The sequence below is a fragment of the Xiphias gladius genome, chromosome 5 (genome assembly GCF_016859285.1).
Source record: "Xiphias gladius isolate SHS-SW01 ecotype Sanya breed wild chromosome 5, ASM1685928v1, whole genome shotgun sequence".
Lineage (NCBI taxonomy): Eukaryota > Metazoa > Chordata > Actinopteri > Istiophoriformes > Xiphiidae > Xiphias > Xiphias gladius.
This window is the reverse complement of record NC_053404.1, coordinates 18,531,898-18,546,064: the sequence shown is the minus strand read 5'-3', so window position 1 is coordinate 18,546,064 and position 14,167 is coordinate 18,531,898. Positions and strand designations below refer to the sequence as shown.

General features: G+C 41.0%; 1 protein-coding gene across 4 annotated transcripts in view; it reads right to left on the bottom strand.

The window, feature by feature from the left end:
- LOC120789724 (rho GTPase-activating protein 21-like) overlaps positions 1-14,167 on the bottom strand; it is an 85,157-nt gene that overhangs the window by 36,442 nt on the left and 34,548 nt on the right. For 2 of the 4 annotated variants that reach the window (XM_040126662.1, XM_040126663.1), the window contains 2 exons: positions 7,670-7,858; positions 3,739-3,760 (listed from right to left, as the gene is read on the bottom strand). In XM_040126662.1, coding sequence (XP_039982596.1) covers positions 3,739-3,760; positions 7,670-7,858 — 211 coding nt within the window. Of the gene's footprint in view, positions 1-3,738; positions 3,761-7,669; positions 7,859-12,637; positions 13,231-14,167 lie in introns of those variants that run through there. The other 2 variants (XM_040126661.1, XM_040126660.1) reach the window with 2 other exon arrangements.

Sequence of the window (14,167 nt, the reverse complement as noted above, 5' to 3'; positions counted from 1 at the left end):
AAAAAAGGGAAATAAAGCTGGTATCTATGGAGAAAAGTGTTTCATGTTGAACGAAAAACAAATATTTGAACAGATGGTGATGGTGAATTTTTATGTTGCTTCTCTTGCTGTGCTGAGGCACCACGGCTTCATAAGCATAGCACAAAACGCCTTATTCGGATTTTGCCCTTTGACAACTTGCTAAAATACACAGCTGAGGAGAAAGAGATACAGGAAAGGAAGGGACAGACAGAAGAGGGAGGGAAGAGCAGAGGAAGTGAGATAGAGAGGACGATTTGGGATAACAACCGTTTGGTATGTACACAACCGCTGTGAAAGGAAATAAACACATCCATACTTGGGGCAGACACACAACGTAAGGCATATCTTTCCTGTTTCAATATTTCCACTATGCACCAACATACTGTATATCAATGTTTATGTTTGTTTATCTGTGTCTTTACGTCAGCGTGTGTGAATCTCTGTGTGTTTTTTTGTTTTTTTTCTGGAGGTTTTGAAGTATATCCAGCGGCAACACCCAGCTAGTCAACATGTGGTCAGCAGCCCCCCCCCCCAAAAAACACCAACAGCCTCATCACACACTGGCCCGGAGTCAAGCAAATAAACTGCACTGCAGCACGCCGGGGAGGCTGAGGAGGCTGCAGCGAACATCTCAGATCTGACTTGGGCCGAATGCAGATTTTTTTTTAATTTTTTTTAATTTTTTTAATAAACATTAATATAACCAAGCACATGGGACGCATTATCTGTCTGGGTCTGTGTGAGACTGTGTGTGTTCACGTGGTTTTTCGATGATGTTATGGGTGTTTCGGGGCGTATGCCGTTTGCTATGATTGTGAGCAGCAGTGTGCTTGGTTGTCACATAGCAGCAATAACAATCTGTAGGCATCAGTAAGAAATGACAGCAAAGCCAAATGTCTAGAAGCAAAAAAAAAGAAAAAAAAATTACTGCAGTGGTTGGCAGTTCCCGCAGTCTCTGGCCACATGTTGTTTCATAGCAGATGACTAATGAAGTTGAGACGTAAGAAGGTCAACAATGAACTTTCAATATCAATCTTTAAGCCAACATGGACAAGAAGCCCTTGAAGTGCCCGGGAAAATGGAAACTTGAAGTCTACAATTCAATTACAGCAAATAAACTATGGCAAACTCAATCTGCCTAGGAAGACTGCATAATACAATCCAATCAAAAGCTCCAGAACAGCTACTTAAATGGATCCTGTGGTGAGACTCTTATTATTGTTGAGATTATTGAATCCAAGTTCAGCTGAATCAAATTCCTTCTGAACTTTAATTTCAACAACCTTAAGGAAAGAAGGTTATAATTAACCCAATATTGAATAACTAAAACTTTACTTTGAAAAGACTATCTATTGTCAAGCTAAGTATAATATTTAAAGGCACTGTAGAAACCACACAGCATGTTGCAACCAGTCATAGATACTGTGATAGGGGGGGGTTGAGAGTAAGAGTGCTGTTTAGAGGAGACAATCATTACAGTATATTTTGGGTACTTTTCTACACAGTGACTTAACTTTCCCCCAAACAACTCAGGAGCAGTTTGGTGTTCAGTGTTTTGCTTAAGGACACTGAACTGGTGTTTGAAAACTTAGATGACCAACCTGCTCCACCACCTGAGCTACAGATGCCTGTCCAGAAACCATGTTCTAGTAATCATGAGAACGTTACTCCTGCTGATATATCCACTTCAATTTTTTATCTATCTAATATTTTATGAAGGCTATGCTGCTCTGTCTGTGCGTGGGGGTGCGTTCACATGCTGGCACGAAGCTCTGAACTCGCCGAACTTGAGTGTTGACTGGTCTGTTTTCAGCTTCGCGGCAACAAATTTTTTCTGATAATTCAACTGGTTTTCGAATGGTTTATACGGCTTAAGACACAGGAAAAGTTTCTCAAACCATAATGGAACACTCCAATCAGAATCTCAAACTCAAAATTACCAAATTTAGAGATAAACTGTTTTCATTGGAGAGAGCCAATGTTACAACAATCATTATATTGGTATCATTCGGTACTTTTTCCTATTGACAAAGGTTTATTTTTGATTCATTTTTTGGCCCCTATTAGCTGTGGCCTTGCAGAAAAATTGCTGTTGTTCCCCGACATCCGTTTCTGACGCCCTGCTACCTGTCGGCATCATCACCTCCGCTTAGTCTCAGAGCCTGCTGAGAGGCAAAGAAGGATTTATGAGAGACTGGAAGCAAGCCAAGTGACTTCCTGAAGCAGCAGGGAGGCTCTCCAGGAGAGGATAATTACTTACAACGCATTAGGCTTTGCAATGAATGGTTCTCATGCACTAACTACGTAAGATTTAATGACGTAGGCGCGCGCACACACAGTCACACAGGTTTTACACGACTTCTTTCAGGTTTAGTCACATAAAGGAATCCAAGTTCATTAAAAGGGTAGTAACGCGTATCCACACATATTCCCTGGAGGGCTTCCTCTTGCCACAGCAGGGCACCACGTGTGTGTGTGTGTGTGTGTCTGTCTGTTCAATATTTTGAAGTCTGTGCGGATTGAAGTGCGTGGATATGGAGGGGTTAAAATGGGTGGGGAGGGGTGGAAGCGTGAGGAATGTGACACCAAGGGCCAAGAGGGATGATGAGGGACACTTACAGGAATCTCTCAATTTCCTGTTGAGATGCGTTTAAGAGTCAGATTTATCACAAAAGGTCTCCGCTCACCTTCCTTGAACCCTGAATCCTCCACTTTCACTGTCCATTCATGCCATAACAATTCACTGAACCACACCTGGTAGGAGCCTGGATGCTTTCCAAGCTAAACAGACAGCCAATGAGGGGGATCTTCTCCCTTTTCCCCCCTTTTATTTCAGACAAAAAAAATAATTAAAAAAAGCTGGTGCTTCTGCCAGGAATGTGTCATGTTATTTTCAAAGCAGAAACCCCAGAAACACTGACCTTAGATGAGAAAAAAGAAAAAACATATATAAAGTTGGGTACAGGAAACATCCCTTTAGTCATGCATCACTAGAAAACACATAAAGTGTATATTTAAATAAAAAATGCAATAGATTATTTTTCTATTGTGTATGTATACGAGTGCCAATGTACGTGTGGCTTTGGGTTTCTATATGCTATACCGACATGAAATGTGTTACAGGGCTGTTCAAGAAGGCTTTCTGATGAAGAGCAGCAGCGCGATCCTCCTGCATTCATGCTGGCCTGCGGACGTGAGCGGAATACTGAAGGACTGGAATGACGAGCCGGATGCTCCGAGGAATGCCGAGGACTTGCCAAGCTAACAGCACAGCTCTGACTGCCACTCTGAAGAGCAAGGACTAAAGATTCAAACACCAAAGTGCAGCACAATGCACAGTGCCTGACAGACTGGAGAAAATACAACTTCACCTGCGACATGTTGTTTATACTGGCTTTAGTGCCGTTCCCTGGCCTAAAACACTGCAGGTATAAAGCTATCAATGGGACTGAATTCCCAATGCTGATGCTGAGATGTTTAGGCAAAGACACAGAGTCATCAAAATGCATATATTTCAATGTATAAGGGGTGAGAATACATTAAGAGTAACGGAGTGTCAATCCTAATTCGATCCCTATTCTGCAGAGTTACTAAAGAATAGCTGAGAGTAAATGGTTTCTGTGCTGTTCATATTGCAACACCTGAGGTCCCAGCTCACAGTGCACATCTCTAATGAATGCAGCAATTTCAATAAAAATAAAATATTTACACACTTACCTCGGCTGCCATTCTCTTCATCCTAGAAGAAAAAAAGAGAGACTTTTCATTTTATTGTTTTTTTTTTAAGTTTAATTCAAGTTACCTTGAATATGCCATCTAAACGTATGTTGAAATTCTATATGATGTAATGTAAGTACAAATACAGATCATTTTTCTTACCCCATCCCCAAGCCATCATACTCCCATCCCTCATCTACCCATCCCAATATCCAGTTAAAAAAATCCACCCCTTAATGACTATCAACCGAGCAGTGTTGAAACATCTAGTCAATTAATCAATTAGTCGCTCAACAGAAAATTAATGGCCACCAAGTTACATAACGTATTGATCAAGCAATAATGCCAAACATTTGCTGGTTCAAGCTTTTCTTTTTTCTATTATCGGAAACTGAGTATGGATTTTGACTACTGTTAAGACTTAGAGATACAAAACTTTGGAATAACAACAGCTATTATTATTATTTATATCTTCACTATCATTTATAAGAAAAAAAATTTAAGTAATAACAACAAACATTTTGCAAAAAATAAAAGGAAGAGGGACCACCTCCACTATACCATGAGGCAAAGATCTGTTTACAGTAAGGATCATCATAAAAAACGAACAAATAACTTTGGAAAATTGGTATTTTAATAATCTAACTTACTCCATTTTCAACTATTTTCTGGCAATTAAAAGCCTAAACAGTTGATCAATTTATTAAAACAATAATTAACAGATTACTGGATAATCAAAATAATTAGTTGCAGCCCTAGTCTCTTAGCACTGAAGGAAGGGTAAGAGACAAGAGTGTTCATTATCATTAAACACAGCTGCATAATTGGAAAAGTTGTGGCAAAAGGACTAATGGGGGCAAGACTCATGATGGTCCAGAGCAACTCCTGTGACAGTTTATAGAAAAAAGCCACTTCATAGCCATGTTTGAGTTTGCTTTTTTTTCCCCCCCATTTCCTCAACACATAAAACCTTAATTTCCCTCGGAGCCCCAGTTAAAATCCACACACTCCTGCTTTAATCCACCCCCCCCCCTCAGTGACACATATGTTCTCCATGGATCCTTTACGATTCCCCTCTCTCCCAAAGCTTTCCTTAAGACAGTTGGACGCTCTTCAGGCTAACCCCAATATCCTCAAACTGTGATTAGTCAAGAGCTCCCATCCAAGACCCTAGAAGTGATTACAATGCAATGTGACTAACGTACAAGGATGAGTTTTTCGTTTTTTAATCCCTTTGTTGGTTGAGGTTACGTAATGGGAGAACCAGTTATGAGTTTACAGTGGGTTTGACTTGATGGATTGAAATTTAAGGTTTCAGTTTGAATATTTCCCATAATAACATCTTATGGTAAGAAGACTAAAAGACAGCTGACTTAAAGTCAGACAAAATTTGCTAGGAAACGGGTTGTTTTATTTGTAGAATTCCATGTATCAATGACATTTAATGAATGAAATGAATGACTCAACTGCTTACGCTAAATTCTGCTTCTCGCCAGATTTTTAAGATGAGTTTACGGCCTTAATTTTTGTCTTGTATGCATCTTGGACCTAATCTAATGTCTGCCCAATGCAAATCCACAAGTTCTAGCAAGATAACAGAAGCACATTCTGGCCCAGATTGGATTTAAAAAGTGGCCAGAACAACACTGTGATACCCAAGAAGGCCTCTGGGAGAAACTGTCTATCCCTCTGGTTACACAAATGTCTGAAAATCCTAACTGTTTCAACATGCAGAACCGAAGCCAAAAGCTATAAACTCAACGTACTATGCTAACTTTGTAGGAAATCCTTCTGTGCAAACACGAGAGGTTGTCAAAATACACTTCAGAGAAAAGTAAACCAAACTTATCCTGAATTATCACTAACAAAAACTAATACGAGGGAGGCTGTGATAAGCTTTGAGAAAGCTGACTGGAATCACCAGTCTGCTTTCCCATTAAAGAAGCCCTGTCGTATTCACCTAAAGCCCTTTACTCTGTGTTAGTCTGTGCCCATTAGGAGCCCGGAAGTGCTGTAACGTCAGGCTTAATACCAAAGGGCAGATTGGTAGTGATGTTATCCAGGGGACGGTTGGCAGAGTTCCCAGGTGGGATGGTACCAGTCTTTGGAAAACAAACCCTGCTGTACAACTAACACCACACGTGTGTGTTACCATTACAGTTTAATTAAAATGTTGCACTCCTATGTATTTGTGGCGTCAGTAGGGGCCAGACACAACAGCATGGCAATCTGAGAGGGGATTCCAATTTTTAAACTCAAATTCAAATTTAATATCTCTTCAAAGAGATTTGAGCAGATCAAATACCGATGCTATTTCCACTACATTTACAGTAGTGTTGTCAAATTGCCATGTAAATACCCCAATGTGCGTTTTAATACCATACTACAGACTAATTCAAACAGATTTTGAGTATGTACTGTGTCTACATCGGAAAAGTGACAAAATTAGGGCTGCAATTGAGGATTATTTCATTCACTGTGTAACACACATACAAAACTGTAGGGTGGTGTGTTCAACTGCACCAGACGTCTTAATGATTGTAGGCAGCACAGACTTTTTTTGTGTACGCCAGAACGTTTGCTGCTTGTTTGTTGCCTATTTTCATTATTCATTAATCTGCAGATTCTTTGCTCAAATAACTGCTTAACTGTTTGGTCTATAAAATGTCAGAAAATAATGCAAAATGACCATCACAATTTATCACAAGGCCAATGCGACGTCTTCAAATTACTTGTTTTGTGTGACTAACATCGAAAAAAAGCCATAAATCTTCACTTTTATTTTCACAGAGTAAAAAGAAAAAAAAACGGCAAACATTCACACTTGAGAACCAACAACCAGGGAATTTTTGGCATTTTCAATTAATAAAATGATTTATAATCAAAACAGCTGCAGACTAATGTTCCGTCAGGCTCTAGAAAAAATTAGGCAAAGCAGCTGAGTCCACTTAATTTCTGAGTGTGCTGTTGACAGAAACTATTGTCCAAAATGCACAGAAGAAGCTGCTCGCAGCTTGAGAAATTGACAAGTGGTGGATGGCGGTGAAACTGATCTCAGATCAGATCTCAACACTGCTTTTTCTTTTTGAAGCCACATATTGCATCTTTTCTTTTTACTACGAAACTGTACGTGCACTGACTTCTTGTACACTAACTGCAAAGCAGTATACTATGAAAATTAGTATGTATGAGATTACTAAGTAATATGGAACTGGGACACAACTCCACTGCCCCAGCAGCAATAAATACACTGCAACAGGGACCAGCAGATATAAATTTGGGGCCCTTGACAGCGGGGCCGGAGTTAGAAGAGGACAAAAAGCAACAATGGAAAGAAAGTAAAGTAACCAAAGTGACAGGTATTTGGAGAGAAGCCTTCAGTCAAAACTCCAAAGCAAAAGCTGAATTCAAAATTTGAATATCAAAAAGGTACTGAAAAGCTTTTTGTTTTTTTTTTGCTTTTTTTTATAAACAGGTCCTCTGCCCAAGAGATTTTTTTTTTGTCCAATGAAATGCAGTTGCAGTGTTACAGAGGTATGGATCAGCTAATCCATTTCAGTTCAAAGTAAATCAACGTTATATAAAGCCACAAAAACCTGCCAGCGATCTGAGATCAGTTCATCTTTTTCTAACGTAATGTCCCTTTTTGCTTAGATTTGTGTGACAGTGTTTTAAATTAAGTCAAATCCTCCGACATCGAGCTTACATCAACAAAACTTTTGTTTAATCGAGTGATGTAAGCTCGATGTCATTAGGAGGATCTGACTTAATTTAAGACGCTGAAAACATGAGTATATTTTTTACCCCAACTGTCAGAATGTTTTGCTTGTTTAAAACATGACAAAGCTCATGATTGCAAAAGATGTTACGCTGATCGTTTTGTTTTTAGGTCCTAGGGTCATCAGAGGGGTAAGAAACAATGTCCCTTCACCTTCAGAGAGTTGTGGACGGCAGACTCAGGCGGGTAGACGATGAAGTGCCGCAGTGTGAAGCCGAAACCCTGGGAGGTTCGGCGCAGGTGAAGCGTCTTTGGCCCCGGCCAGGAGAAGGGCTCCTCCTCGGCCCCGGGAGAAGTGGTGGCTGACACCTCGCTCTGATCGCGCCCATCCTTCTGCTTGGCCTGAAAGGAGCACAAATAAACAGGAATATCAGTGTTAATCTTCAGAACATATATGTGTTCGGAACGTCGTGATCTTGACAAAGATTTAACTTCGAAAGAGGAACATTTTTTGAAAAGGGCAAGTTCAATTTGGGGAAACGTCTTTATTCGTTTTCTTGGTCAGAGCTAGATGAGAAGATTGATTCTACTCTAATGCGTGTACAGTAATTTTAAGCTATCGGCTACATAATCTTGTTTAACAGGAACATTTTTCTCTTTCTGTCCCCTTAAATCATCATCACCACCCTAAAAATGTATAATTTATCATGGAATACCTTGGGGGTGGGGAGCTACCAACCCCCAGGTTAAGAATCACTGCTACGGATAATGCACTGCTCTGTATCAAAGAAATCAAAAACAATTGTGAAAATAATGACACACTGATTGTGAAACTGCTATTTCCAGGTGTTCACTGTTGAGAACAAACTCACGGCCACATGAGAGAATAATCACTCCATTGACTTCATCCCTGGTAACTGTCTAAGGCAAAATAATTTTGCAAAAACAAAGAAAAGTGCGTTTTCACAGATGACACAGCCTGTGGCTGAGCGTAGGGGTCTTATTAATCATCTTGGTTTAAAAATACAAGAAATCCCCTGTTGGTGATTCTTCACAACTATGAAGAGAATGGTAGGTTGTTTGTGCTGAAATATAAGATGTCATTTTGTAGTCAAGGTTTGTGCTGTTGGAAAAGAGGAGGGTTCGTTTGTTAAAAGATACAGACGGGTGACAAAGTAAAGTAAAAACCCGAAAAATGAGTGGAGAGACGGGATGACCGTGCCCCCATCCCTAGGACACGGGGAGGCAACGAATGGTTTGATGAGTGTGAAAATGATGTGAATCATATGCTGCGGCCTCCGCAGTCACCAGATCTCAACCCAGTTGAACACTTAAGGTAGATTCTGGACCGAGGTGTTAGACAGCGCTCTCCAACACCGTCATCAAAACACCAAATGAGGGAATATCTTTTGGAAGAATGGCGCTCCACCCCTCCAGTACAGATCCAGAGACTTGCAGGATCACTGCCAAGGCAAACTGAAGCTGTTCTGGCAGCACATGGTGGCACCGTGACACTTTATGTTGTTTTTGCCTTTAAATTGTCACTCATCTGTAGGTTGTAGGGTATTTCTGTGTTATGTAATACTGCAGAAATAAATGATAAGACAATGATTGTCAACAATAACCCGCAGGAAAAAAAAAGAAGCTGTTTTTGCGTCGGTGGAACATGTCTGACTTGCAGTCTTTTTGCTGTCTGTCATTACAAACACTGTGAAAGATTCAAGCAGAAATGCCAAAAAGTTTGATGGTTCCAGCCTCTAAACTGTAAGTGATCTCAATCACTCTCAGTTTCAAGGTAAAATCCAGATTTTCCATCACAACATCATTAGTCCATCATGGGAATATACCACTAATTAACCGTGAACTTGGTCTGTAATTTCAGTTCACATACATTTTGTGTCAGAGTTCAAATGTTCTCTGACTTTTAATGCCATAAAACTGTCTCAAATACCAGCCAAATCCAGCTGTGATTTGTCTAAACTTTGAGAAATATATTGCATTCACTAGAAGCTGTTGACTGAGAAATCCAATGAGGCTCAGCTTACAGTGTGCTTTTGTATGTATTTATCAAGCTTGTCAGCAAACACGGTAAGAAAAAAAAAACAGTTCACTCAGCACACCTGGTATTCTAAGATGACAACTGTTAAAATGCTGGTGACTGAGGCCAAAAATGCAGTCTAATAATTTAGTTCCTGCACTTTAGTTAACATTAAGTGATCTGTCAATTAATCAGGATTGTAATTTAAGCTTCATTTGCCCCAAGCACCACACAACCATACATATGGCTTGAGTTAATGCACGTTTGCTATTCGGCTATTTGCCGTGTTTGCATGATGACAGACTTATCTTCTACATTCCTACAGTTACTTTTACAGGGTAAAAACAACTCTTACATGCTGGCTGCTCTCAGCTTGCGTAACATTGCATTTATGCCTACATAACAACACCACACATGCTCCTCATCATCTGCAAAACTCTGATTTAAAATTTTCTAAAACAAGAAGCTGAAGAAAGTCTCTACAGCTGAAAATACAGTGATTCACAACAGGCTATGTTCATGACCCTCAATTTCTGAAGATGATGTTAAGAAAACGAAGAAAAACAGACACAAACATACACACAGCAAAGATGGTCATGTCTGAGATCTAACAGGGAGGTTGGATTATGATTAAAGGATCCGTAACATGACGTGATTTTTGTTTTTTTCAAAATATTTTGCAGCGTTTCTGCAGGGTTCACTCGGTTAAACTTTTTTAAGACCTTATGAATACCACAGAATCAAATTTAATACCTGTTTCACAGTCATACCGACCAAGTTATATACCACGTCCCAGATGTATATAATTCCTAATAATATCATTAATTAATATTTAAACATGACCTGCACCTGCATGAGCAAAAGAAAATGGAAGAATATTTATTTAATGTCCACCTATAAATTATACAAAAGACGCCTGATGTGCGTAAAGCTACTGCGGATACTTTGCAACTTCCTGCAGGTGCTTCACAATAAATGCATTTTTAAGGTGAATGCAGTGATTGGCCTTTATTGTGAAACTGTAAGTGTTAACAGTGACTTTTGCAGTTAGCTAATGTTAGCTAGGATTTACCTCACACAGTTTTCTAACATTAGATTTGGGAATTTTCTGCAGCTTTGCTTGAAACTTTGCATGGACATTCATCCAAGTGTCAATCTCAATCAACTACACATAAAGACGTTGTCAGATTTTACATTTTTGAAAGAAAGGGCCCCGGTATCCGATCTGTAATCAGTCCTTGCCAATATCCTGAGTTTGGATGTCGGAATTGAGACTGAAGAAGAAAGGTCGGATTGGTGCATTTCTAATATTGCTGTTACATTTTTTTCATTTCAATGCCTTTCCAAAGCTGTCTAAAACCCAGATTGATCATAACCCTGAACATGCAACAGGAAATATTCTGTAACTCTTAATCACATTGACTCCGTATTGCGCCAGCACTGAGAAAGCTACTATGATCACTCCTGATGCTGTGAGCTGTCTGAGCAGCGAGACTTCTGTCACATCCATCATCAAAGTAACGATGAATCTGAACCACTGCACCGCAGGGCGTACGTTTGTGGTTATTGCTAACACAACCATAGTGACTCTGGGCTATGAGGGCCTGCCAAGAGGCTCTTCTCCTACCAAAATATATTTTAGGTATGGATCCAAAACAAAGACATTCTCCCCACCGCCCCTCTAGCTTCTCCATCCACACTTCTCCTGTGCCTGTCTGGGAGCAGCAGATGTAGAGGCCTCCAGAGAGAGGGATGGGTGTGGGACTGGTGAAATCACTGCCAATACCCCAGCTGGAAGTAAGCCACAGTCCATAATGCAACTGAGGAGAGAGGAGACAAGTGGAGAGGAGAGGAGGGAGCCGACACAGTCCAACTCAGCTGTTTGTTTTGATTTCATGCTTAAAATTTAATGTCGTATTATGCAATGGCTAAGCCATTTGGCTCCAAAGCCCCATGGCTTAGGTACACACACACAAACACACACACACACACACACACACACACACACACACACACACACACAAACACACACACTTTAACCCTCTCTCTCTATATATCTATATATATATATATCATGTTGAATTATACAGCAAGAGCCGCAGCAGCATAGCACAGTGTGAAGGGAAACTACAGCTACATTAGTGCTGCTGTAGGGTCCCACAATGCCTCAGTAAAAGATGGTCGTATTCAAAACATACGACACTGTATTTCCAATCAAAACAAGCTCCCACAATTACCTTATAAATACTACTCAATTATGCATGCAATCTGTTCATCAAAACAGTCACCACTGAGGGTTTGATCTGTATGCTGCCATATGGTGCCTTAGGCTGCAGGATGGTGCATTTGCATGCCTACTCCTGTTTCTTTATGTATATGAGTGAATTTGAATGGCATTACTTGTGGACTCAGCTTTTCTCCAAACAATTTTTTTTTTTTCCTTTTTCTTAATCTGTGAGTCACCCCTGGGTTGTCAGACCTCATGGATCTACTTCTTTCCCTCCCTCTCGTTTTGGCTTTTTCTTTCCAAACATCTCTCCCTCTCTGACCACATTAGTCATCCTTGTTCAATATATCATAGGAAAATATGCCTTCATTACCCCACTTTGGTCCCTCACCGAACAATGACTTAATTCCATTAAGTCTCAGTCCATACTACAAGAAAAGTAATGGCTGCTGGGATTTTTTTGTTTTAGAAGAAATTCTGAAAATGGGGCTGCCACATACACACAGCTGGAAAATAAACTATACCTTCCTCTGACAGCATACGGCCAAGTGTCACTCTGAATCCAGCACGGGGACCAATAACAATAAACGAAATCCAAAACCCAAAACACACACACACAGTCCCATTTCAAAAGATATTGGTCAGTGAAACAGGACTACCCTGCCGCGTTAGAGCAGGATGACGCACAATAAATTCCTCAGATGGCACAACAAAGTGTAGACGCCCCTCACCTCTCCTCCCCTCTCAAATGCTTCCTATGTAAACCTATATGCCTCTGCCAGACACTGATAGCCATTAAACGCATTTTTCAAGTGAGTAAAGGTATTCCTAAATGTCTCAAAACTGTAACACAAATTGCATCAGACATTCTCAAACTGTCAAATGACAAGGATGCTCTCCATCTCTTGTAACATACCCGAGATCGGACACAGTTCTTCCTGGAGGCTTCTCGCAGCCGAGCCCAAGATACACTGCGGTTGTGACTGGTGAGACCCAGTTCCACTTCACCCCAGTAGGCTCTGGCCAAAAGCTGGAACCAAAGACAGTACGGCTCTGACAAGCAGCCGTCCACCCCGGCCAGCCGAGCCCATGGACAACCCCCAGATGATGGGGAAGGAGAGAGGGAGCAGCACCCTTCGGCATTCACATCCACATCCCGCAGGTCCGGGTGGTCCATCAGTGGAACCGGCTTACGGCCCGGAGGTAGCCCATTCCTCTGTGTCAGCATGGCATAGCCAAGTCTGAGGTGGTAGGACCAGATGGCAGAATGGATGAAAACTATCCTCAAAAATGCTCTGCGTCTTTTACTTCCTTTTTTCCCTCTGGATAGCCTACTCCAAGTTTCGGGTTGAGTTCATTTTGCTCCCTCTCTCCTCCTCAGCTCGTCTCTGACTGTCCGTTCTGGTCTCAGTTTGGAGAAACGGGGTTTTTTCTGCTGGGCGTCCCACAGACACATGATGTTTCCACTCAGCCGAGAGGAGAGCACAGCGGCTGAATGCACAGCGGAGAGCCCGGGCCGACTGAGTGACGCACCCACCCACTCAACACACAAAGCTCTCTCTGAAGTATGCACACACACACACACACACACACACACACACACCAGGCGGCCTGAAGTGAATTCTCTTCCTTTCCTGTCTCCTTCATCTCTCTCTCTCTCTAACTCATGTGTTCCGCTGCCAGCCTTTAAAAGTTTTAGCTGTTTTGCGTTGGCCACCACACGTGCACACTAACAGACTCACATGTCGAGGCTAATCAATAAATCATAGGAACAAGCGAGACGCGGAGACAAGATACACACAACAAGACAAAGATGAGTTGAGTGTGAAGAACATTCAAAAAGTTTCTAAAGCGGGAAACACGGGCACCACAAAGTTGCTATCTGCCAGGAGACAGGAATAACATGGGATTGTTTTCACAGCTAGTGGAAGAAGTCAAGTGGGGCTAATGCAGATAAGGAAGCATATGGGTTCTGTGAAATCTAGAAGGCGCAAAAATGTGCAGCCAACCCACCCACCTTTGCATGCCTGCAGCTCATCTAGCAACTACAAAGACCTAATGCCTGTGTGGCACACATGGTGGTCAGACACACTACCACGAGGTGCATAAACATACATTAACTCCTGTATATTTTGTATTTATTTATAAGAACCATACAGATAAACACGGTTACATATGGATAAGCAAAGCGACAGATTTAATATACAGTATATAGGGTGTCTAGTTAAAGCTATTTTGCAGACCCTCCGCTGGTTAGGTTGTTAACTGTTTTTACAATATTTAGTGTACAATCTAGCTTAGTTAACAGTACGCCAATGCAGCAAAGACATGCTGAATAAAAAGATAGATGTTAGAATAAAGTTGATAAAGTGTTGGATTTTCAGGGATTACTTCAGGGACCCTTTTTTCGTTTGTGTGTCCTTTGACTGTGGATAAAACAAAGCGT